The sequence below is a fragment of the Ovis canadensis genome, chromosome 5 (assembly GCF_042477335.2).
Source record: "Ovis canadensis isolate MfBH-ARS-UI-01 breed Bighorn chromosome 5, ARS-UI_OviCan_v2, whole genome shotgun sequence".
NCBI classification, from domain to species: domain Eukaryota; kingdom Metazoa; phylum Chordata; class Mammalia; order Artiodactyla; family Bovidae; genus Ovis; species Ovis canadensis.
The window spans coordinates 71266764-71293909 of NC_091249.1; the positions used below are offsets into that span (position 1 = coordinate 71266764).

Genomic DNA, 27146 nt, shown 5'->3' on the forward strand with positions numbered 1-27146 from the left:
ATGAGTTCCCAATCCTGAACCCCCCTCCTACCTCCCACCCCATATCATCTCTCTGGATCATCCCCGTGCACCAGCCCCAAGCATCCTGTATCCTGTATCGAATATAGACTGGCGATTCGTTTCTTACATGACAGTATACATGTTTCAATGCCATTCTCCCAAATCATCCCACCCTCTCCCTCTCCCTCAAAGTCCAAAAGTCCGTTCTATACATCTGTGTCTCTTTTGCTGTCTCACATACAGGGTTATCATTACCATCTTTCTAAATTCCATATATATGTGTTAGTATACTGTACTGGTGTTTTTCTTTCTGGCTTACTTCACTCTGTATAATCAGCTCCAGTTTCATCCACCTCATTAGAACTGATTCAAATGTATTCTTTTTAATGTCTGAGTAATACTCCATTGTGTATATGTACCACAACTTTCTTATCCATTCACCTGCTGATGGACATCTAGGTTGTTTCCATGTCCTGGCTATAATAAACATTGGGGTACACGTGTCTCTTTCAATTCTGGTTTCCTCGGTGTGTATGCCCAGCAGTGGTATTGCTGGGTCATAAGGTAGTTCTGTTTGCAATTTTTAAAGGAATCTCCACACTGGCTGCAGTCTTTCATTGTCTCCTCGTGGGAGTGGGAAACGGGTATCGTAGACCCAAAGCACATTTTAAATTTAAAATGAGTACCAATTGGAACAAATAATGGTTCTCGTACCAGTCGCTCAGTCATGTCCAACTCTTTGCGACTCCACAAACCACACCACGCCAGGCCTCCCTGTCCATCACCAACTCCCGGAGTCCACTGAAACCCATGTCCACTGTGTCGGTGTTACCATCCAACCATCTCATCCTCTGTCATCCCCTTCTCCTCCTGCTCTCAATCTTTACCAGCACCAGGGTCTTTTCAAATGAGTCAGCTCTCCACATCAGGTTGCCAAAGTATTGGAGTTTCAGCTTCAACATCAAACCCTTCAATGAACACCCAGGACTAATCTCCTTTAGGATGGACTGGTTGGATCTCCTTACAGTCCAAGGGACTCTCAAGAGTCTTCTCCAACACCACAGTTCAAAAGCAACAATTTTCGGTGCTCAGCTTTCTTTATAGTCCAACTCTCACATCCATACATGACTACTGGAAAAACCATAGCCTTGACTCTACATGGGAAAAAACCCTGAATTGCTACTATCAGTAAAAATGAGGATAAAGATATTATTTACCTCATATGTTTATCAGTGCAGTTCAGTTCAGTTCAGTCGCTCAGTCATGTCCGACTCTTTGCGACCCCATGAATCACAGCATGCTAGGCCTCCCTGTCCATCACTAACTCCCGGAGTTTACTCAAACTCATGTTCATCGAGTCAGTGATGCCATCCAGCCATCTCATCCTCTGTCATCCCCTTCTCCTCCTGCCCCTAATCCTTCCCAGCATCAGAGTCTTTTCCAATGAGTCAGCTCTTCACATGAGGTGGCCAAAGTATTGGAGTTCATAGTAACAATTAAATACAATAATACATAAAGTAACTAGCATGGTATCAGAACATAGTAAGAGCTCAGTTAATCACAATCATGTTGATTATACTATTGATGATATATATATTCATAAAAGGGCACCCTCCTACACTGTTGGTGGGAATGTAAATTGGTGCAGCCACCATGGGAAATAGTACGGAGGTTCCTTCAAAAACTAAAAGTAGAGTTGCCATATGATCCAGCAATCTCAGCTCTGGGCATATATCCAGAGAAGACAAAAGTTCTAATTCAAACAGATACACACACCCCCCATGTTCATAGTGGCATTATTTATAATAACCAAGACATAGAAGCAATCTAAGTGTCCATCAACAGATGAAAGGATAAAGAAGTTGTGGTATATATAGACACATGTGATGCATATTACTCAGCCATAAAAAAGAATGCAATAATGCCATTTGCAGCAACATGGATGGACCTAGAGTTTATCATACTAAATGAAATCAGACAGAGAAAGACAAATATTATATCACTTATATGTGGAATCTAGAAAGTAATACAAATGAACTTACTTCCAAAACAGAAACAGACACAGAAAATAAACTTATGGTTATCAAAGGGGAGGCAGGGGAGGGATAAATTGTGAGTATAGAATTAACAGATGCATACTACTATATATGAAATAGATAAACAACAAGGATTTGTAGCAGAGGGATCTATATTCAATATCTTACAATAAACCATAATGGGATCAAAAAAGAATATAGATATATACCTATATATATGGGCTTCCCTGGTGACTCAGGCAGTAAAAAATCTGCCTGCAATATGGGAGACCTGGGTTCAACCCCTGGGTTAGGAAGATCCCTGGAGAAGGGAACGCCTACCCACTCCAGTATTCTGGCCTGGAAAATTCCATGAACAGAGGAGCCTGACCAGCTATAGTCCATGGGGTTGCAAAGAGTCAGACGAAACTGAGAGACTTTCACTACATGTTTATATAACTGAATATCTTTGCTGTAAACCTGAAACTAACACAATATTGTAAATCAGCTACAAACCAGTCAATAAATATCTTCGTATAATCGTTTTATGTAAAATAATAGGAAACACTGCATAAAATAAGTTAATCTGCTTAATACCAGAGCTATATTACATTCATAGGTGGAAAAACAAAGGTAATTATAATATCTATCTTCAAGGTACTTCCAGGTACTGTTTTAAGCAATTTATGTGTATTAACTGCACTTAATCTTACCAACAGCCCTGTGAAGTATGTGCCAATATAGATGGACATGCTGGCAACTTATATAACTTGCTGCATCCAGTTTTAAAAACCTTAAAAGGCAGAACTCCCCTTAAAAGGGGATTTGAGCACAAGCAGAGAGTTGGACTGTAAAGAGGGCTGAGCGCTGAAGAATTGATGCTTTTGAACTGTGGTGTTGGAGAAGACTCTTGAGAGTCCCTTGGACTGCAAGGAGATCCAACCAGTCCATTCTGAAGGAGATCAACCCTGGGATTTCTTTGGAAGGAATGATGCTGAAGCTGAAACTCCAGTACTTTGGCCACCTCATGCGAAGAGTTGACTCATTGGAAAAGACTCTGATGCTGGGAGGGATAGGGGGCAGGAGGAGAAGGGGACGAATAGGATGAGATGGCTGGATGGCATCACTGATTGATGGACGTGAGTCTGAGTGAACTCCGGGAGTTGGTGATGGACAGGGGGGCCTGGCGTGCTGCGATTCATGGGTTCACAAAGAGTAGGACATGACTGAGCGACTGAACTGAACTGAATTGAGTCTAACCCCAGAGCCAAGTTCCTTACCACCATGCTATGCGCCACACTTTGTGCTAATTACTTTGCAAACGTTATATCTAATTTGCTTTTTATGTACAAATATCCTCTCTGAGTTTCAGTTTCCTTTAAGGAACTTGCTCTAAATTCACATTTGATATTTAAACCTGGGCCTGCCTAAAGCCTGTGCATTTTCCATTTGTATTTTCTATCTGTGTGTTTCTAAATGGATTCCATCTTTGATGAATCAGTATCTTTTTCTATAAAGCTAAGAACTTTTAAAAGTAATAGCTGATATTTGTCCTGCATTTCCCATGCTTTGCTAGATGGAGACACCAGAACTGTCCCTTGCTCACCTAAACTCTCAATGCGGATTTGACACAATAGCTCTGGAACAAACAGCAGGTTCCCCTAATGTCATGGTTTTCAGGCTTTTTTCTCTGTCACCCACAGGAAGAAATATTTTTCATCACAACCCAGGAGATATCCTCAAAGAGACACACATTATATGCACAAACTATGCTTATAGTCTTACATGTTAATAACATTTATTTTATGTTATTCAGTCTATTTTATTTTTTTTTAAAGTGCTTGTTAAAACCAACCAAACTGACTTCACAACCATTAATGGATTATGACTCACAATTTAAAAAACACTCCATTGGAAAATATTTTATTGAGTTGGCCAAAAAGGGCATTCAGGTTTGCCATGACAACTTATGGGAAAACCTGAACAAACTTTTTGGCCAACCCCATAGTTCTTTCCAAAGCTCCAGTTCTAAGCAGGTGAGTACCTGACTTGGTTGCTGGCATAGTGGAAATGAAAGCAGTTAATCCAAAAGAATGAAGGGAAATACTTTCAAATTATGAAAAGCTGTGTGTACAAGAATATGGCATTGTGTATAATAGGGAGACATGATTTCATATGGAGTATTAGAAATGTCTCTGTGAGAAGTATCCCTTGGGCTGACACCACACCACAAGGCCAGGCAAGGCCACACCACAGCACAGTCTCCTAAGGCTGGAGGGGCATGAACTACTAGCTGAGGAATGGAAGGAAAAGATCTTCAAGATAAGTCTGGGGAAGTAAACAGGGCCAGACCACACAGGGTCCTGCAGACCATGGAAAGAGATGAAGGGGATTCCTGAGGCTGGAGAACATAAAACTCACCTTGTAAAAAGATAACCATGGTGTGTAGAATGGACTGGAGAATTTCAGCATGGTCCAGAGAGCTGTGAATAGTCTGCTGCGATATGGTGGGGTTGGGTGGCGTAGCGTGGTAGTCCTTTGTCACTTATCTCCTCTCTTAGTGAGCAGACTTTACAATGCGTTTCACATGCACGGGGACCAGACTTGCTAATTTTGGAGCTGTCAACTGAGAAATAAATAAGCCATGATATAGCATTATTTTCAAAGTAATGAAAAATATATCTCTGAGACTATGGAATAAATGGCCAAGGTATAGGGAGCTCTTACTCTTTTATGCTGGAAAAAAAAAATCAGATGATGATATGAACCTTCATATCCTAGTTATTATCAAACTGCATTATGCTCACATACTTTACTGAATATAGTTCTGGAAATAAAGTACTTATCTTCTCTTCTTCTGAGAGTTTAGGGTCTATGATAGAGGGCCACAGATCTGATGTGTGAAAGGGGAAAGAGGATTTTTAACAGCCATACCTGGCTCCATGATTAAATAAATTTAAAGTCATGCTGGGCAAGGGAATTATGGTGCTTCTTGCCTGGGCTGCTTCTTTCTTTGATTAATTATCCCCTGCACAGTCCAACACTGTTGTTAACTTGCCACAGTCGGCACCTGTATCAGTCCTTTTTTTTTTTGGATAAAAATAGCTTCGCCCAAGTCACAATAAAAAATGTTTGTTCACTCCAGGTGAATTTAATAAGACCTTTGTCCCCCAGTTAAAGTTAAATGAAATAATGGGAGAGGAGTTTTCTGGTCTGTGACCAGTTTGGGGACCTCCACCCTACCTCCAGTGGGGAGCTGAACACAGCCTGTCACTGCTCTGTATGTGAACTCCCTCTGCCTAGGTTGTTTCCAGGGGGCATCCAGTGATGCTCATGGTTAGCGCTCTCTTCTCTCTTTTGGTACCCAGTCCTCACCTACCTCATTTGCTAGCTATCCCAGTAAGACCCTGCTCACATGCCATGAGCCATCATTGTTTCTATTAGCCGAGGATAGCCTAAGGTGCAATAGGTCTCAGGCAGGATTACGTATAATTAGCACATCTTTACTTCCTGAAAACCTGTAAAACACAATAGATACAATGTGTAGTGGTGCAGCTGGGAGGATTGTGAACCAAATCACCCAGGCACCTATCCTGGTGGCCATTAAACATGTGGCAGAGATACCCCAGCCAGTCTTTGCATGAAGGTGAAGAATAACACTTCCTACACTTCTCACATTGTTACCAAGCACTTCCTGTGTTTCTTTCTATCTTAATCCCTCCTCACCCCAAGGCTTAATTTCTGACATCTGTGTGAATCAGTCTTCAGTGGTAAACAGAATTTTATTTAACAAGTGAACTCTGAGAACCTAGTTTTCATTAGAATGTTACTCCCTTAGATTAATGCTTCATTGAATTGCTCATTTTTCTTTTGTTTGCAAGTCTCCTCTTCCTGTAGCACAATGATCATTCTAAAAAGAAAATGTACTCAATACACTTCTTCCATCATCGATAGTCTACATTTGTTTCCTAAGCAAAGAATTTGTCCTTCGGCATTGGTTTGCATCCCTGGGCACTGCTTTGCAGTCTCTCAATTCTGTAATTCAAATAAAACTTTAAAATGTGATCTCTGTGACATGATGTCAAAAGAAACATGTCACAATAGTGTTGATACAGAGGGTTTTTTTGTGACTAGAAATCATGTCTGTGCTTTGAGGAAAACAAAACAAATTAGAGCAGTTGGAATGCATTTTTACAGGAGGCTCTTTGCAAACAAGCAGAGGCCAATCCTGCTCACCTGTGTCTCATTTCCTCTTCCCATCCCTCCAGCTCTTGCTCCTTCAAGTCTGATCATGTGTCTTGCTTAACCCTCTTCAGTGTCTCTCCAGCATGCATGGACTTGTGAACAAGCTCCAGTCGGGATCTGCTCTCCGCCTTCCTCTCCAGCTTCCCCATCACACATCATTCCAACAAACCCACTCTCTTCCCCTTTCCCTCCTCGCAGTGTTCTTTCCCATGTCTATGCTTAATCCAGGCTGTTCTCCTCTTTCAAATCTTACTTTTCACCTGGAGACCCCTTCACTGCTGCCACCTATTGGGTGTTTTATCTCATGTAAATTACTTAAACTTCTCTGGGCCTTGATTTCCTCCTCTGTAAAATGGGAGCATAAGAGCAGCATTGTGGAGTCAATGACACAGCATGTGTAGAGTGCTCTTAGAGCCTGCCCCAGAGAAGCCATCTAATGGAGACATCAGCCACGTTGGCTTTATTTTGTACTTATTATTGTCACCATCCTTCAGAATGTAACTCCGGTGTCTCCTGTGTTGAGATTTCCTGCCACTGCACATCCCCAGGACTGAGTGGATTACTTCCCTTTCCTGTACACTTACTTCTTTATGGCTCTCTTTATATCTTTTTTCTTATCATGAGTGTGGTTTATGATTTGTTGTAATGTTAAGTAATGATGTTGTTAATGTGGAAAAATAAGCATGAGATGGTTCAAGGAGGTCTCATGACTCGTGTTTTATGCAGCAATGTGTTCAGGATATGATTGTTAATAACAGGTGAATAAATGGAGTTTTCTTCATTTTCTGGGCTTTATAGCTCTGTAGACTTATGGTTAATGGGTGCTTATTGTATGCCAGGAATAACATTAAATATTATACGCATTGTAGCATTGAAACATATATATTACTGTATGTATTAATGAAATAGCTAATAGGAAGGTGCTGTATAACACAGGGAGCTCAGCTCAATGCTCTGTGACAACCTAGAAGGGCAGAGTGGGAAGAAGGTTTAAGAGGGAGGGGATATATTTATATTTATGGCTGATTTGTGTTGTTGTACTGCAGAAATTAATACAACATTGTAAAGCAATTATCTTGCAATTAAAAATAAATTTTTTTAATGTAACACTTATCATATTTAGTCTTTAGTTAAAAGTAAAGTATTAGTTGTTCATTCATGTATAACTCTTTGTGACCTCATAGATTGTAGCCCACCAGGCTCCTCTGTCCACCGAATTCTCCAGGCAAGAATACTGGAGTGGGTAGCCACTCCCTTCTCCAGAGGATCTTCCCAACCCAGGGATCAAACCCAGGTCTCCAGCACTGCAGGCAGATTCTTTACCGTCTGAGCCACCAGGGAAGCTACACCACCACCAAAAAAAAAAAAAAATATATATATATATATATATATATATATATATGCTACACTCATCATAGTTAGTCTTTACTATAATCAAATGTGGAAGATCTTATCATTTGCATTTTACACATGCGTAAACAGGACCTAGAACAAGTAATAGACCAGTACTCCAAAGCCTGGATTCTTAGCTCAGGAAAGCTCGGCTCAGATCTGTAAAGTGTCCTTTGCCTCTAGGCCTCTTTAGTGTGTAAATGTATTTAACCCACTTGCATTTCTAATTACTTTCCAGGTATTCCTTCCAAGATGAGGAAGATATGTTCATGGTGGTGGACCTTCTGCTGGGCGGGGACCTGCGTTACCACCTGCAGCAGAATGTCCGCTTCCAGGAAGACACTGTGAAGCTCTTCATCTGTGAGCTGGCCATGGCCTTGGACTACCTGCAGAGCCAGCGCATCATTCACAGGTCAGTCAAGTCCAAGGGGCAGCCTTGGGCTGAATGCACGGGAGGGGATGCACAACCTGCTGCGTTCAACAGGTCCTTATGGAACGTGACATTTAACTCTTAATTCTTACAGCAATGCTGGGGGTAGATGTCCCCGTTTTTCAAATAAAAGTAATACTGAGCACATTGAACTTAATTTCCCCAAGGTCACCATTAGTAAGCAACAAGACCAGAATTAATGAGTATTGGTGCTGTTTATAACTAAGCCTAGACAAAGAGAAGGAAAAATGACATATTGGGGCTTAATAAATATTAAATAAAGAAAGTGTATGAAGGGAAAGATATAGAATGGGTAGGAAGAAAATTCTTTGGAGAGAAAATTTGAGTCATAGCTTCTATCATCCACCCTATAGTGAGTCCCTGGTGTGAGTCCCTTGCCGCAGACAAGTCAGCAAAAGCAATGTATCTCTTTCACTTGGGGCATTTGTGTCAAAGACAAATAGCACAAGTAGCTATAAACCCAAAGACAATAGAGAGAAAAAGATAATACTTGATATTTATAAAGGATTTGGTAGTTTTGATGGCAGTTTCCTATATAGTATCTCACTTGATCTCTATAATAAATGATAAATGAACAGAGAAGTTGTAGTTAGACCAGTATTAAATCTGAGATTTTGTGATTTGGAGACATTAAATTATCATCTAGGTTCTTTTTAAGAATTTTGAACCTAATCACCATCAAAGCAGCTACTGTTTACCTGGGTTTCCATATGTCAGGCACTGCAAGGTACTTTTATATATTATCCTTTCAATTCTCAAAACTTCCACTTTTCATTACAGTATTCCCATTCTTCAGATGAGAAAAAATGTGGCTCAAAGATTTCACCAAGGAACCCTGACAAACAGTGTTGCCGGATTCAAACCTAGATCTCTCTGATCCTAACATCAGAGCTCTGTCTACTATACTAATCTGTATTTACTACACATGTGAAATATACACCATAATACATTAAACATCATTAAGTGAACAATCAACACATGTGACTCTGCCACTGTCGTCTCAAACCCTTGAAGAATCTGCTGAGTTTTTATGTCTCATTTATTAAACATTTGGCTAGACAGACTATTTTCCCACCACTAGTTAACATCTAGAATTTATTAAAACTAGTACAGATCCTTGGTTAAAGATGTAGCATCATAATTTATAGACTCTCTGTGCAAGTACTGTAGACCAATCCTTTTTCTCTTTTTGGTCTTGGCAATTAACATAATTATTAGTTAATTTTCTATCTTTGGAAGGGCCCATTTGTATTGAAAATGTGCTCTTCACGCCGTGGATAAATGGAAATCAGACTGGTTAATCATGTGCGATCTCGGAAGAAAAATTTACACACCTGGTGTTTTTCTCAATAGCTGAGAATCCTGCTGACAAGAGATCTTACACTTGATCTTAGCCAAAAGGCCGCGAAGCGATGACAAGAGATCTTTCTCCCGCACTGGCTTTTTGGCAGCCATCACCCAGTTCCTCCCTAGGAGAAACTTTTCATACTTGTAGGCCATGGCACCCCTCTCAGAGTCTTCACGCTCACTCACCCTCCCCTGGATTGCCAACCCACGGTCTGTTTGGGGTGCGTCTCTGGCAAGAGTCAGGGACCATGAGAAGCCCCCGGAGGGGCACCTTTTCACTTTCTCCCTCCTGTTTGAATCTGAGTTCTTGGCCTTCTTTGAGTTTCATTTTCTCAGTCATCACAAGATGCTCTGAGCCTTTTTGCCATGTGCTTAGAACCATGTTCTGAGAAAAGTTCAGGAGAAAAACAAAACCGAATATGTGACTCAATTTTCACCCTCAAGAAACTTAACCATACCAAGCAGCTTTGTTCTGTCCTTCTCTCCCTTATTCGCATTTGCTGTCATGGTTTTGTCACTTAAATAAGAAATCAAGGATTAAATTTCTGCTTCTTGCCTTTTACAGGCTCACCCTTATTGCTTAGAACCTGTCTTCAGAGGGCCTCTTTATACTGAACTGTCTCCTCACCATGGCACATTAATGGAAGGTGCACACAAAGACATCATGAATGCAGGGTTAAAATAAGCTGGCATCCTCTTGGGATCAGAAACAATCCAGATGTGTTTCCACTGCCGATGTGTCCTACCTTGCCTCCCCGAGCGTTATATTTTATAGGCAATCATAGCATCTTATACCTCTCCTGAGGCATTGTGGTATTTTCACTATATAATTACCCGATGTTTGTTTGTGCTACTAAATTGTAAACTCAATGGCTTAAGGCCATGCGTGGTATGCGTCTCACCATATAACCAGTGTTTAGCAAAAATCTGAAGGAATGACCACTGTCTGAGCCACACGGATGGTTGATTGCCTAAAAGCCCAGGTTTACAGATAACAAAGACAAAATTAAAATAGAAGAAATTAAAGCCATGAATTTCAGACATTTGTTGGCCTTTATGTTGGGTAATCATATAATTTATCATCCCAACCAGGGTACTCCTGAGAATGAAAGAAGTTGGTGTTAATAATTATGCTGGGACAACAGGCAAAATTCATACATGTTCTGGAAAAACCAGGACATATACCAACCTCTTTAGGGCTTTTCAAGACAGTAGTGACCAAATAGGTTTTAACTGTGAGAGAGCTCTACCAGAGCTTTCTGCCTTCCGCATACTAGATATCAATGTGAATTGATTTCCACTGAAGTGGTTTCAAATGGGTTAAAAAAAATCATGTACATGGTGAAATAAGTAGTGTCCCTTTGTCTGCGGCATTTAGAGGATAATAGTGCACTCTGAAGCTGGGACTCCCGGGGCAGAGTTAAAAGCATGACGAGCAACATAGAAAAAGAAATGGAGGCTTCTGAGTACTCTAATTCTATTTCTAAATCTCTGCCTTCAAAGAATCTTCAAAATGCATGCTGTATTTGATAGAATCAAAGATAACAAAACATCTTTCAGCTACTTAGAGGATTAGATTGGAAGACACATCTTGAGTTCCAAGGTATTAATAAAAATTAAGAAAATACAGTAGATTCCCCAGGCAAGAAAAGATCATCTGCCCAAAGGGGCAGATATAAAATACGTGACTTCCACATACAGATGGCCAAAAGGCCCATGGAAAGATACTTTATTAGAGAAATGCAAATCAAAACTACAATGAGATATCACCTCACACCAGTCTAAATGGCTATCATCAAAAAATCCACAAACAATAAATGCTGAAGAGGGTGTGGAGAGAAGGGAACCCTCCTACACTGTTGGTAGGAGTGTAAATTGGTATAGTCACTATGGCGAACAGTCTGGAGGTTCCTTAGAAAAGTCAAAATAAAGCTATATGACCCTGCAATCCCACTCCTGGGCATACAGCCAGAGAAAACCATGGTCCAAAAGGATCATGCACCCTAATGTTCACTGTGGCACTGTCTTCAATGGCCAAGACGTGGAAGCAACCAAAGGAATGGGTAAATAAGATAGGGTTGCTGCTGCTGCTAAGTTGCTTCAGTCGTGTCCGACTCTGTGTGACCCCAGAGACGGCAGCCCACCAGGCTCCCCTGTCCCTGGGATTCTCCAGGCAAGAACACTGGAGTGGGTTGCCATTTCCTTCTCCAGTGCATGAAGGTGAAAAGTGAAAGTGAAATCGCTCAGTTGTGTCCAGCTCCTAGCGACCCCATGGACTGCAGCCCTCCAGGCCCCTCCGCCCATGGGATTTCCCAGGCAAGAGCACTGGAGTGGGGTGCCATTGCCTGCTCTGATAAGATATGGTACATATGCACAATAGAATATTACTCAGCCATTAAAAATGAAATAAAACAATGCCACTCTCAGCAACACGGATGGACCAAGAGACTGTCATTCTGAGTGAAATAAGCCAGACAGAGGAGAAATATTATGTGAATTTATTAAACATATTAAACATCCCTTATATGTGGAATCTAAAAAGAAATGATTTAAATGAACATATCTACAAAACAGAAACAGACTCAGAGAGTGAACTTATGGTTGCCAGGAGAATAGAAATGGGGGGAGAGATAGTTAGGAAGTTTGGGATCAATATGTACACACTGCTATATTTAAAACAGATAACCAAGGTTCTACTGTACAGCACAGGGAACTCTGCTCAATGTTATGTGGCAGCCTGGATGGAGAGGAGTTTGAGGGAAAATGGATACATATACATGTATAGCTGAGTCCCTTTGCTGTCCACATGAAGTGATCATAACATTGTTGCCTGGCTATACTCCAATATAAAATAAAGAATTTAAAAATATATGTGACTTACTGATTTCACAACAACATTTTGTCTCTGGACTGGGTCAAAGATTCTAAATTATCTGTGGTGGCCAGCAACTGTGGATGGAGCAGCCGTGGTGATAGGCTGACGTGACTGTGGGCTTCTGGGTACCAAGCTCTCTGCCAAGTACTTGTGAATTATTTCCTTCCATCTGCCACAAATCCCAGAGGTTGATGGTGTGACTGTCCCCATTTTACAGCTGATGGAACTCCAGTTCAGAAAATAACTTGGCTAATATGTAGGTGAGGCGTCACTTGAAGGATATGCACGGCTCTTAGCCTGTCTCCGTGCTGCTGATGTTCAGCACAGCTGTTGCCCTGAGGAGGACATGCTACAGGGTGAGGCATGGCCGCCTGCCTGCAGATATCCATGCTGTCTGGCTGCATAAGTGAGGACGACACATATGGAACCAGCGGATGACAGAATAGCCCCAGACTAGAAGCTAAGTTGTATGAGAATGACAAGAGTTTCAGTGGAGAAAATGATTTGGGGTAACGATAAAGGCTTCCTGAGAGCTCAGGGGGTTTAAAACCAGGAAGGAGAGTTTAATCCATGGAAAGGGAACTGTATTCTGAATGAAAGCATTCATTTGTCTCTCTGCGCTAACATAAAATGGGTTCTGTCTTTAATTTTTCCTGCCAGCAATGTCTAGCTTATTTTTTTAAACACCATAAATCTTATTTCTGCCTAAATTCTAAGTGAAACATAAATGGGGTTTTGTTTTATCTTGCTTATAGATTTTTTTTAATTCACAGACTTAACTTTTTGTTGTTTCCTAAATATGTAGAATATTTAGCTCATTTTTCTCATTTTTAGAGTCTTTTTTTCTCTCTAGTTGTGAAGGAAACAGGACTACATAGTCACCATTCATTTTGAATTGTGCAGTTAGACTTATTTTTTAGTCAAGAAGTCAAACATTTTTCCATTTTCAAACTAGAGTTTGAGTTTGAAAATCAGCTTTAGTTTCCAAATTACGGCCATTTATTCCTTCAATATTCCCCTTTACTTACATTAAATCAGTGAATGAAGATTTTAACAACATGGACACTGTCATTATTTGCTTTTATTTTAAAAAATAAGCAAGATTAAACTCATTACAATCCTTCCTATGGGATAGTACTCTTTAGTTTGTTGATTACCACAGTCTCTCCAGTGAATAAAGTAATAGAAAGTAATTTTTACAGTGCAAAGACAAATTTGTATTCCCTCCCTTGTCACCTGTTAAAAATGCAATCACGAATTTAAGCTAATAAGATGAATCATTTGGGACAGTTAAATAGTAAGAGTCATGTTGGGTCAAAATACCATTTGAGTGGATTTTTTTTTCCTCTTTCTAAGAATTATCTCACTCTAATAAAGTTATAACTCACGGATTTCTAAATTCCTATTGGAATGCAATAAAAATCTAATTAGGCCCTTGATGTCAATGACTGCAGTACAACAGAACGTGTTGCAAAAGTTCATCTCCAACTGATTACAGATCTGTTGAAGTAGGAATAAAAGAAAATTCATGATTATAAAAAAAAGAATAGGATGTTGTTTTTATTCATCACCTTTATCTTCTTTGCTGTGATCATAGAAACCTTGGAACTTCCATAGATACACAAAGGAACTAGTTTTTGCACACCCTGCCCTGCACTGAAGTAGCTACTTGCCAGAAGTTTATATTATTCTTCTAGAAATCAGCATCTTGACTGGGAGGAGAGGGGAAACTTAGGGATAAAGCTTCTATCATAAATATTCATTCAAGAATTGTTTCTTGAGTATCTGTTTGCCAGACAACATTCTCTGGACTGACCTTCAATGTAGAAACAACAGAGGCTTCGCTGTCATCAGAGCTAATAATATAGAATGAAAGAGAGTCAAGTAAACATTTCAACAGTCATACCAGAAAGGTGGCATTCTGGTATGCATACCAAATTCTTTGGCATTCACCGCAGAGAAAACAAGCAGTTATATGTGTATCCTGAGTCACACACACGTCACTCACACTCAGCACATCTTCACCGTGGTCTTGATCATACTTCTATTGGTAGCCCCTGGCTCACAATATTCTTCATAAAAAGTGGTCTCTCCCTCCTACAGTGAAGCTCTACTCCTCACTCCTGTTCTAATCTCCAGCATGTAGTCTAACCCAGAGCAGTTGCTGAATAAGTCAGTGACTAAACAAATCAATGAGGACAGAACATACATGTGATCCTTGGATGGACATGGAAAGTAAAGGTTTCAGTAGATGAAGTTGTCTTCAGTATCATTGTTTGTTTGTTTGTTTGGTTTTTGGTTTTTTTGGACATATCATGAGGCTTGCAGGGTCTTAGTTTCCTGATCAGGGATCGAACCTGCACCCTCGACAGTGAAAACTTGGAGTCCTAACCACTGAACCACCATAGAATTCCTGGAGCATCGTTTTAATTTATTCCACACATTCCTATTGTGTGCCCACAGTGTGTGACTCTGTGCTGCCTTTCTTCCACGCTGTGTTAGTTTTTATTCTGTGCAACAAAACACCACAGACACAGGAACTTAAAATAATGCACATTGATTATCTCACAGTTTCTTTGAGTCAGGAGTCGGGGAACATCTGAGTCAGGTTCTTGAAAAGGTTGTAGTCAAGGGGCTGATTGGAACTGGGTTTTCTTCTGGAGGCTAGACTGGGCAAGGGTCCACTTCCACGTTCAGTCAGGATGTTGGCAGAATTCATTGCCTTGTGGCTGTAGGACTCAGGCTGTTTCTTCAAATTCACTGAGGAGACCAAGACTCTAGAGTTGAGTCTGCTAGCAAGACAGAGTCCATTTTATTGAATTAAACTATGTAACATAACACAATCAGAAGAGCAAGATCCCATCACTTTTTGCCGTACAATGTCTGTTAGAAGCAAGCCATACAATTAGCCCACACTCGGGGTGAGGATTGGAGAAGGAAATGGCAACCCACTCCAGTGTTCTTGCCTGGAGAATCCCAGGGACGGGGGAGCCTGGTGGGCTGCCGTCTAGGGGTCGCACAGAGTTGGACACGATTGAAGTGACTTAGCAGCAGCAGCAGTAGCAGGGATGAGGATGATATAAGACATGAACACCAGGAGATGGGGATCATGGGAGACACCATAAAGTCTGTCCACCACACCTCCTCTAATGAAGTTATCTTACACCAGACTCTAACATCAATACCCTCTATGAACTCAAAGTGAAATGGAAAGTCGTTCAGTTGTGTCCGTCTCTTTGCAACCCCATGGACTGTAGCCCACCAGGCTCCTCTGTCCACGGATTCTCCAGGCAAGAATACAGGAGTGGGTTGTCATGCCCTCCTCTAGGCTATAACCTTAAAGACAGCCTTGAACATCTCTGTCAAGGAGATGGTAAGGAGGTCTGACCAAATGAACAGGAATGGTTCTTTCATATCTAAGGGTCTAGGATGATTTCCTCTCAGCCCTGATAGGATGATGCTCTTCAAAGCATAACTTCTTTGATTTTCAGCTCTCTACCGCATACCCACTTCTCCCCAAGAAGCCCTCATGACCAAAATGAGCTGTCCAAAGAGCATATGACAGTGAAATGAGATAATAAGCACATTTAATAATCAAGACCTACTGATGAAATTATTTGCAGGGCAACAATGGAGACACAGACATAGAGAACAGATTTATGGACACAGGGAGAGGGGGAGGAAGGAGAGAGTGTGATGTATGGAGAGAGTAATATGGAAAACTACATTACCACATGTAAAATAGATAGCCAATGGGAATTTGCTGTATGACTCAAGGAACTCAAACTGAGGCTCTGTAACAACCTAGAGGGGTAGCATGGGGAGGGAGGTGGGAGGGATATTAAAGAGGGAGGGGAAATGTGTATATCTATGGCTGATTCATGTTGATGTTTGGCAGAAATCAACACAATTCTGTAAAGCAATTATCCTTCAATTTAAAAATTAATTAATTAAAAAATAATAATCAAGACCTTTTTGCAATTCAGTTGCAAACCAGAATTTTTTGTTTTCATTGGCAGAGACCTTCAAGGCTGAGATTTCACCTTTTTGTCTGACTTTTACTCACTGCAGCATCTTGGAAGTCACATTTTATTCCCAGGGATGATCAGTTGTAGGAAAAAATCAGATCTTTCTGCAACTTATCATTTTAGTCAATGATCAATGAGTTACAGATGAGCTTCTGATGAATGAACTTGCCAGCACAGTGACACCCCAGCTTTCCGAAGCCTGTGGGAATGAGTCATCTGGAGAGAGGCTTTTCTAATTCCTAAGGGTGTTTACTACTCTCTGCTCACCATTTAAGTTATACTGCAACAACATGTCTCAGTTTTTTAATGGCTTAAGAAGAGCTATCATTCACTATGTCTATATCAAGATCTAGGCACTGTGCTAACAAGCATTTTGTGCACACTGATAGTCAGCAATACCATGACAGGGTTAAGTGCCTTGCCCAGTACCATGCAGCCGGTATACTAAGGGCAGATTCAAACATAGGATTTCTGATCCAAATATTAACATAAGCTCATTTAGTTTCATTCTTATAAACATGATAGACCTCTTCAAAATCAGATGAGCTATTTAGTGCAATTTAGCCAATAGCAGGGCTTCCCTGATAGCTCAGTGGGTAACAAATCTGCCTACAATGCAGGAGACCCCAGTTCGATTCCTGGGTTGGGAAGATCTGCTGGAGAAGGGATAGTCTGCCCACTCAGGAATTCCTAGGCTTCTCTTGTGGCTCAGCTGGTAAAGAATCTGCCTGCAGTGTGGGAGACCTAGGTTTAATCCCTGGGTTAGAAAGATCCCCTGAGAAGGGAAAAGCTACCCACTCCAGTATTCTGGCCTGGAGAATTCCAAGGACTGTACAGTCCATCGGGTCGCAGAGTCAGACAGGACTGAGCGACTTTCATTTCCCATCCAGTAGCAACTAACATTAGTTTAGACACATATTTTTAGTTGGTATGTGTTATGGGTTGAGTTGTGTGTCCCTCCCCCTGCCCACCAACATACACACAAAAGGTATATTGAAGTCCTAATCCCCAGTATCTCAGCATGTGACCTGATTAGGAAACAGGGTCTTTATCTTCCCAGGTGGCTCAGTGGTAAAGAATCTGCCTGCCAATGCAGAAGATGCAAGAGATGTGGGTTAGAACCCCTGGGTCAGGAAGATCCCCTGCAAGATGAAACGGCAACCCACTCCAGTATTCTTGCCTGGGAAATCCCATGGACAGAGGAGCCTGGTGGCCTACAGTCCAGGGAATCACAAAGAGTCAGACATGACTGAGTGCCTCAGTGCATAAGCACAGAGGTAGTCGAGTAAACACGAGTTCATGAGGGTGGACCCTAATGTAACTTGTGTTATCAAAATGGGAAATGTGGACATAGAGATAGACACACACAGAAAAGGAAGAGGATGTGAAGAGGCCCAGGGAGAACTCCATGTGAAGATGAAGGACTGGAATGATGTGTCTGTAAGCCCAGGAAGGCTAAAGATTGCCAACAAACCAACACAAGCCAAGAAGAAGCGAGAGCAGTCCCTCACGTACAGGTTTCAGGAGGAGGAGGACCTGATGACACTTTGATTTCAGACTTCTAGCCTCCAGAACAATGAGACAATATATTTGTTTTTTCTTAAGCCACCTATTTTGCAGTTCTTTGTTACAGCAGCCTTAGCAAACTAATACGGTGTGTTTTCACAGTTTTCTTAGAGGCTAAAATTCAACCTTTGCTTCTCTAGCTCATGCTACTCAGAGCAGCTTCTGCTTCCCCTCTGATATGCTGCTCCAAATATATTATGGGATGGGAGACCAGATAACAAAACTTGTTAGAACTGTTTATAAAAGTGCAGTAACCTAAGAGCAAAATCTGATAAGTCAAATCCATTAGCTTTCGTACATGGTAACCTATTTTACGTTGCCCAGAGACTATCTCTGCTTACTTCTGTATTTCCGATTTGGTGAGAGATATTTCGGATATCTCTGGCTTTTTAATAATGTGTCTCTAGCCCACGGGGTTTTGTTTTGCACTTAAATATCTCTAGATGAAGTTCAATCTTTTCTGATTTACCAAAGCAGCACGTCCAGTATATGAGAAAATTAAAAGTCTAAAAATAATTACAGATTGTCTGATTCCTGTATTACTCCTGCTCTGTGTGATGTTGCCTTTCTTCCTCTCAGTACGTTGATAATATTTTGTTCATGGCAGTGGGATGATAGTTTGGCTTCTGGCTGCCATTTCCTGTGGCCTGGTTAAGAAAATGCCCTTCCTTTTTGTTTTGGTAAATCTTCTTTTCAGGAGTTTACAAGCCTTCTGCAAGTCTTTGCTTCCTAACTCCCACAGCAGAAGGGCTACTTGAGCCTCAAAAACAAAACGGCAGTGTGGTAATGAGGGTATTAGGTTGATGTGTTCTATTCGGCACCTGCTCCCGAGCTACCAAATAATGAATGAGCATCAGTTACACGTTGTGAAAACAGGAGACTCTGCCTGTTTTGTGCTGTGTGTCAGGCAGTTCTGAAAGGAGCTTGGAAACTCTGCTTCTCATACGAGGGCACCTATTCGTGAAAACCCACATGAAAAAGTCCAAGAACTGCTCGTTTACAGGTCAACATTTAACTTGCCTGTGCCGAGCTTTTAAGTTTCTCTAAGGTTAAGAGTTTTGTTAATATGCAGCCCATGCCTTGGTCCAAATTAAATTTTATTTTGCCTAGCATACATTTTAGCCCAAAGCTAAAGCATCATTCTTTCAGGTTTGGTCAGTTAACACACAGTATTGATGACTTATTCATGTGCCAGGCAAACAGCTCTTGGATGGAGTTTTTTTAATTCATTAACTATGTTATTTGTTTATTCACATGTGTACTGTTGTTGACATTTTATTGAAGTATAGTTGATTTACAGTGATGTTGCATTAGCTTGGGGTGTACAGCAAAGTGATTCAGTTATATTTACATATATATTCTTTCTCAGATTCTTTTCCATTATTGATTATTAGAAGATATTGAATATAGTCCCCTGTGCTATACAGTAGGTCCTTGTTGGTTATCTATCTATGTATAGTTGTGTGTATATGTTAATCCCAAGCTCCCAGTTTATCCCTTCCTCTTTTCCCTATTGTAACCGTAAGTCTGGTAAGACTGACCCAGCCCTGCTCAGCTCTCTTGCTTCTTCTTCAACCACTCTCCCTCCTTTCTCCTGTGTTCTGATCACAAAGGCCTCTGTTCTGCTGCAGGATGTATCAAACTTCCACTTTAGAGTCTAAGTATAGACAGACTCTTTACCTGTGAATCTGTCTCTGTTTTGTCAATGAGTTCACTTGTATTTTAGACTTCACCTATAAGTGATATCATGTGATATTTGTCTTTTCTGTCTGACTTTACTCAGTATGAAGAGTTTTTGAAGCATAGAATCATGGTTTCTGTCCCCTCAGAGCTTATAGTTTGGTTGAGGAAATGGACAAAAAATGCAATACAGAAACATTAACAAAGAACAGAGACATAAATTACCATGTTAGGGTCAGCGTTTATTGAATGCATTATGGGAAATAAAGATCTAAGGAAAAGCATACAGGTCTGAGGAGATTGGGCGACTTTAGCATCATGCTGGAAGAAGCCTCGCCAGTAGGTGGCATTTGAGCTCTAAGGTGGAAGTTTGTTACATTCTGGAGTAGAACAGAGTCCTCTGTGGTCAGAACATGTGAGAAAGGGGAGAGAGAGGTTGAAAAAGCTACAAGAAAGCTGAGCTGAGGGCAGGTCCTCTTACCATGTTCAAGTAAATGCTCTAGTTCAAGGTTATTTCTTATTTGTGCTTTAGTGAAAATACAGAGCCAGTTTTGAAAGGAGACTTACTTGAATTTGTTATCAGTTTGGAGATAAGGATAGGGCATTGACAGTGGGTAATAAGACAATAAAAATGAAAATGATGGAGAATGGGCCTCATTAGCTATTCTAGATATCAGGGCAGGAAAGAGCCTGGAGATTATTAGTTCAACTTGCTCCCTCTGTAGGGAAGGGATCAGCATGCTTTTTCTATAAAAGGCTAGATAGAGAATGTTTTACACTTTATAGGCTGTGCAGTCTGTCCCAACCCATCAACTCTGCCACTGAAGAGTGGAGGCAGCCACAGATAACATGGAAGCATAGAACATGATTGTGTTGCAATAAAACCTTACAGATACTGAAATCTGAATTTCACATGATTCTGTGTGTCATAAAATGGCATTCATCTTTGATTTTTCAATCATTTAGAAATGTAAAGTCCCTTAATAGCTTATAACCATACAAAAAACCCATGATGTGCTACATTTTGGCCACAGGCCATAGTCTGTTAACCCCGGAACAGATGTTAAAACTGCAGCCCAGAGAAGCAAGTGATGTGAAGGTCACAAAGCAAATCAGAGACAAGGCTAAGACAAGAGATCATGTGTTCTAGCTATTAGGCTGGTTGTTGTTGTTCAGTGGCTCAGTCGTGTATGACTCTTTGTGACCCCATGAACTGCAGCATGCCAGGCTTTCCTGTCCTTCACCATCTCCCAGAGCTTGCTCAAAGTCATGTCCATTGAGTCGGTGATACCATCCAACCATCTTATCCTCTGTCATCCCCTTCTCCTCCTGCCTTCGATCTTTCCCAGCATCAGGGTCTTTTCTAATGAGTCAGCTCTTCGCAGGTGGCCAAAGTATTAGAGCTTCAGCTTCAGCATCAGTCCTTCCAGTGAAGTCAGGATTGATTTCCTTTAGGACTGACTAGTTTGATCTCCTCGGCTAGCACTTTTTAAAAAATAGCATTTTCATTGATGATAAAAGTAAGAAGATACTGGTTGTTGTTCAGTCACAAAGTTGTGTCTTACTCTTCATGACCTCATGGACTGCAGCGCTCCAGGCTCCCTCTCCTTGACTATGTCCCAGAGTTTGCTCAATTCGTGTCCATTGCATCAGTGATGCCATCCAACCATCTCATCCTCTGCTGCCCCCTCTCCTTTTGCTTTCAATCTCTCAGCATTGAAAGCATCAGGGTCTTTTCCAATGAGTTGGCTTTTTGCATCAGTTAAGCATTAGCTTCTTACTATCTGGCCCTTGCTACACTAATGTTTCCCAATTATTTGTTCAGTGTTTTCTGAAAGTTAGTTGAACAATTACTGTGTCAGATACTAAACTAAAGGTTTTGCATGTGCCTTCTCACTAAAGCTTCACAATGGCTCTATAAAGCAGACACTATTACTTCAAGAGGGCTGAGTCTCAGAAGCTTACTGCAAACATGTTTCTAGCCTCAATAGAAAGCTAATTCACAGGAGACTAAACAATGAAGGGGATTTATTATCTTATGATACTTGAAAGTCCAGATGAACGCCAGACTTGTAGGCTATCTTGATCCAACACCTCAGCGTTGGACTCCATGCTGACTCTTTTAAATTCCATGAATCACACACCTTCTGGAAGCTTTCTCCAGGACAGCAAAGAAGTTTCTTCCTCAGAGGCTCATAGCATAACTCTTCTACCTGCTCAGTGGCTTAAATAGGGTTACAGCCCACTCCTGAACCAATAACGGGGACTATGAAGTGGCATAACTCTCAATAGCTTAGCCCTGAGTCATAGAACTGTCTCCTGAAGTCAAGCATGGGATCAATTTCCCCAAAACAAAGGGACTACAGTATATGTGTGTGTGTGGCAGAGAGGTTAAATACACAAATGAACTGAAATTAGTAAGAGAATGAAGAATGCATGTTATGAAGGCAATCATAATGCACATTATAAAAAGTTATAACTTGCCCAAGGTCCCAGAACTAGCAAATTTTCAGCTGAGATTTGAAACTGGGTCATCTGACTCCAGAGCCCACATTCTCAACATCTAGGTTCTACTGCTTCCCAAATAAACCTAGTAATGCCTGGAGATGGATAGAACAATTTGTGATTGGGACTGTTACCAACTTTATTCTATACACACACACACACACACATACACAATTATATAGTATAATACCATATACCATATACATGACTCATATTTAGTCTGTATACTGGTACAGCCACACCCATTGTAAAACTACTAAAATTCTTGTATTTCAGGGTAGTTTCTGATAGGCAGCTGCTGCCTGAGCTTTCCTGTTACCCAATTCCTTTCGTGCCCCACTTTGTCCTGTCTTCTATTCTCTCACCCACAGACTCCCTTGATCCAGCAGCTAAAGTGCTAACTCCTGACCCTACAGGGGTCTCTTAGGTTCTGCTTATGTGCCTCCACCAGCATTCAGATGACAGACTTTATTTGTTACCATCAATAGACCACAACTGATCTTGTTCCTTTCTGGTTGCTCTTATTTTGTAGACTCTTTTCCTTCCTCTAACTAGTACATTTCCTTACTTAAGCTTCCCTGGGTTTGAGTGGAAGACTCAGGAGACCTGAGTTCAGGCTAGTCTCTGTGGCTGAGTGATAGTTACTCTGTGCTCTTGCCTCCTTGGGTGCAGAATGCATAAATGTTACTTAAGATTCTAGCTATGTGAATCCAAATTAAATAAAACATTGGTAATGAAGAGCACTGCTGACTGATGCAAAACTGTAAGGCAGGAAGCCTTGTCATCTAAATATTCTGCCTTCAAAGACTACAAAATGGTTAAAAATCTCAAGTTTCTGGGATGGTAGTGCATGACCATACTTCTCAAACTGGAGTGTCTGTACTATTGTACTGTTGGGGATTCATCTTCCTTAAACAATAGATTTATCCAGAACAAGAAAGAATTTTATTTTTATATTAAAAGAGATATGGATATATTAATATTATAGAGTAGGGTGCAAAGTCTATATGATTTTCATATATATAATAGAAACTATATGAAAAATTTAAACTTGATACAGACCAATTTTAACCACACCTCAGACCCCTGGGTATGTTAGGACATTCTCTGCTGGCAGGGAGTAAGATATGAATATTTGCAATATAAACTAAGATTGTACCTCTCAATCTTTGATTATAATTCCAGTTCTATCTTACTTTTAATCTTGAGCCATCCCTGAGCTCCCCCTTCTTCATTTGCAAAAATGGGTGTAATATCTAAGTTATGGATATTACTGTTGTAAGCAGTAAGATCAATGTTGTCTCTCAAGTGCCTGCCATGTGCCTGCCGCAGCATGGACAATAAATATTAACTCTAACCACTCTCGTGACTCATGGGAAGTACATCAGTTTGAAACATTATTATGGACTAGCCTCAAACACCTCTTCCTGCGGCCAAGCAGGCATTACTAATCAATCTTTCCCCTTGGATGTGGAGGCCCTTTACCAGCACAGTCTGAAAGCCTTCAGTCCCTTTACTTCATTTCCTTGTAATGGCTTCTGTAACTAATAATCCCTTGAACAAACTGTGGGAAAGGCTGGAATTGAACAACAAAAAGAATTAGTCATCTGAAACAAGTATATGTCAATTATTTCTCAGTTGAAGCAACCAGTTGGTCAGAAAGTTGGAGGATGATACTTGGTTCTTAATAATCCAATCCTGGCAGCTTTTCACTTCTGCCTCCTGCTCTAAATTATGCCATTTTGCTCACAATTTCCCATCACACTCTCATACCCCCACCCCTCTCTTTCCTTAATACAGGTCTATTTATGTGACCAATAGCCTTCATGAAACACCATATTAATATAGTATAGGTACAACAAATACAATATTGTATGATAATATTATATACATATATATAAATAAAATATTATACATATAATATTTTCCTCTCTCAAGAACTTGGAGAGTACCCAATTTAAGAGAGCATTATGTAACGAAGATTTTAACCCAAACCATGGACCTGTCAGAAAGCTGTGGGACACTGAAGGGTATGAGTTTGGTTTGGATACACAGATTTTCCTGTTCCGTCTTCTCACAATACCCCATGTCATGTTGCAGGGTGAGCAACTTGATTCCAGGGTAGGCTCAGTGAAGGGGTGTAATTAGCCTCTTAAGTCCTGCTAATGTCTTGTTAAAGTCATTCACGTGAGAACAGCAGACATATCAGTTCCACCTGGAACCCTGCCATCGGGGGCACTGCGTCTCCACTCTTCTGTTTCTAGTCCCCACAGGAGGAGTCAGCGGATCCAGCTGGCCCTGGCCTTTTCTGTTTCATCAAGTCAAGATGCAGTGAGAACTTTCCACAGAATGTGTGTGTTCCTTCAGCACTTCAGCGCACTTCAGCACTCCCCAAATGACTGGTTTTTTAGTTGCCAACAGCAAATACAGTGCATCTGGCATAGGTGGAAGAGGAAACCAATATTCTCGCCTGGAGAATTGCATAGACAGAGGAGCCTGGCGGGCTACAGTCCAAGGGGCCGCAGAGTCGCACATGACTGGGCAGCTAAGACAGACAGGCATAGATGGAGGGCGTTTTGTTGCTGTTGTAGTTCTTTTCTTTTTTGTTTTTGTGTTTTTATTCTTTTGTTTTTGTTCTTTTGTTTTTGTTTTTGTTCTTTTGGTTTTTTTGTTGGTTTGTTCTTTTGTTTGCTTTTGTTTTTCTCTTAGAAGAAAAAGAAAGACGTGGCTTATTATTGCAGAGGTTGGAGATGCCAAGGGATCAGATGCACTCGTTTTTCTGACAAATATTTATTCAAGCACTAACTTTATTCTGGGCACTTTGATGAGCTTGGAAGCTACAGCACTGAACAGTGCAGTACAGAAAATTTCTCTGAGAAATTACATTCAGAGGGGTGGGGGGGAGACAAATAATGAGCAAATAAGAAAAAATACATAATGATAGTGCTGTACTGGAAAGAAGATGGAGGGGAAGAGATGAAGATGGAGGTGAGTGGTCAGGAAACTTCTTGGAGGATGTGATATTTTAGCTGCGATCTTAATGACAAGAAGAAACAAGCCGGGCAGGGGGACAGGACTGTAGGTAGAGGGGGCAATGTTCAAAGGAGACCAAGAAGACCAGTGTGGCTGGAGCATGGTGTGTGGCAGGGAGAGGCTGCTATGAGATGTAGCTCAGGGTTCTGCAGGACTAGAGCATCTGCAGGTCATATAAGTCCAGGGGTAAACAGTTCAGATTTTATCCCATGTGGGTTAGGAGCCAGAGGAGGGCTTTAGGCAGGGAAGCTATGTGTAATGAAAACCCCTACCCTGGGTGCTGTGTGCATAATGGATTGTCAGGGAACAAGAAGAGAAGCAGGAACAAGATACTATTACAAATTTCCACTAAAAGATGGTGGTGGTCCTGGAGATGGCAATTCTTGTGTGTGTGTGTGTGTGTGTGTGTGTGTGTGTGTGTGTATTTCACTGTAATAAAATATACATCACAGAAAATTTATCACTGCAACTGTATTTAAGTGAAAGAGTACATTAGGCACATTTACACTGTCATGCTGCCATCACCACTGTCCATCTCCAGAACTTTTTCTTCATCTCACACTGAAACTCTATAAACATTAAACAATAAATCATCCATCCTCCTTTCCCTCAGTCCTTGGGGAACCATTATTCAGCTCTCTGTCTCTGTGAATTTGACTGTTCAATCTAAGGATCTTCTATAAGAGGAATCATACAATAATTTCTCCTTTGTGCTTCTCATATTTCACTGAGCATAATGTCTTCAAGGTTCATCCATGTTTGAGAACATATCAGCATTTTATTTTATTTTTTACAAATATCTGTTCAAATACCTGCTTTCACTTCTTTGGGGTATATACCCAGAAGCAGAATTACTGGATTGAGTATTAATTTCATGTTTTTTTTTTTTTTTGAAGAACCATCATAGTGTCTTAGATAATTGTATTTTAAAGGTCAAGTTGTCAAGGCTGCTGAGGGGCTGGTATTATGAGTTAAGAGAAAGAGAAGAAATAATAATGATCTCCCAAGGTTTTTGTTTTTATAATGGGAGAATATTGGTATGGTATACTGGGTTAAGGGCCTTGGGGATAAGAGGGTTTTGCTGTTTGTGTTGGATATCAAAGGGTCTTTTTAGGACGTATATTTATATTTATCATAGCTGCTAAACATACGGACGGAAATATCAGGCAGAAAATTTCATTTATTATTAGTCTAGAATGTCAGGGTTGGCAATAAAAGGTATATGAGCCAGGTCATGCTGCACAGGGGGTAGACTCTAGTGATGGCAGAAGAATGATTAAGGAGATGGGAGTGAGGAAATAATCAGGGTGCATATTTTCAGCTTGCCTGGGTAACTTTAGGAATAGCCAGGTTTGGTAATTACCCAGTTAAACCATCTTATAGATTGCCTTAAATGAAGGAAACCATTCAGGATTATTGGAAAAGATGAAAAAGATAAGAGGTGGTGCTGCAGTTCTGAACTAGAAAATCTCACCTTGTTCTAGAAGAAATTTTAATACAGCACCTGGGTTTATTTTCATTTCCTTTCTCCTGCTACAGGAATAAACAGTCTTATCACACTGCTCTTCACCCTTAGTGATTTAGAGGTTACTTCATCACTTTTGAGAAAAACTGTGTACTCAGAATCTCTGCTTATATACTTTATTTTTCTGTGAAGGATATTTTCTCATATCCTTTCTCTGAATTTAGTAATAAACATACCTCTTTACCACTTTGAACCCCTTGGCCTAGGTTCCTCATGAACCTTTCTTACCCTCTCCATCCCTGGGGCAACTAGATCTCATGTATCTATTTCTAACACAGTAACTTATCAAAGTAGACAAATACTTGATGAATAAATGAACATCAGATTGAAGTAGGACATACCACCTTTAAAATATGACCTCTCTGATCTTTGTGCTGTTCTTTAAGCTAGTTTCTGGGGAAAGTAGTGGATATAACAAATCGTGGCTATAACAATTTTTTTTAAATGATGCCTAGAAATTTAATAGAAGGCCCATAAAGTGACA

At 40.6% G+C, this 27146-nt stretch overlaps 1 protein-coding gene across 1 annotated transcript in view; it reads left to right on the forward strand.

Annotated features, from left to right (window-relative positions):
- The window catches only part of STK32A (serine/threonine kinase 32A), a 133692-nt gene that overhangs the window by 64953 nt on the left and 41593 nt on the right, over positions 1-27146 (forward strand). Inside the window, exon 5 of the mRNA XM_069592357.1 lies at positions 7891-8064. Coding sequence (XP_069448458.1) covers positions 7891-8064 — 174 coding nt within the window. The remainder of the gene's footprint in view (positions 1-7890; positions 8065-27146) is intronic.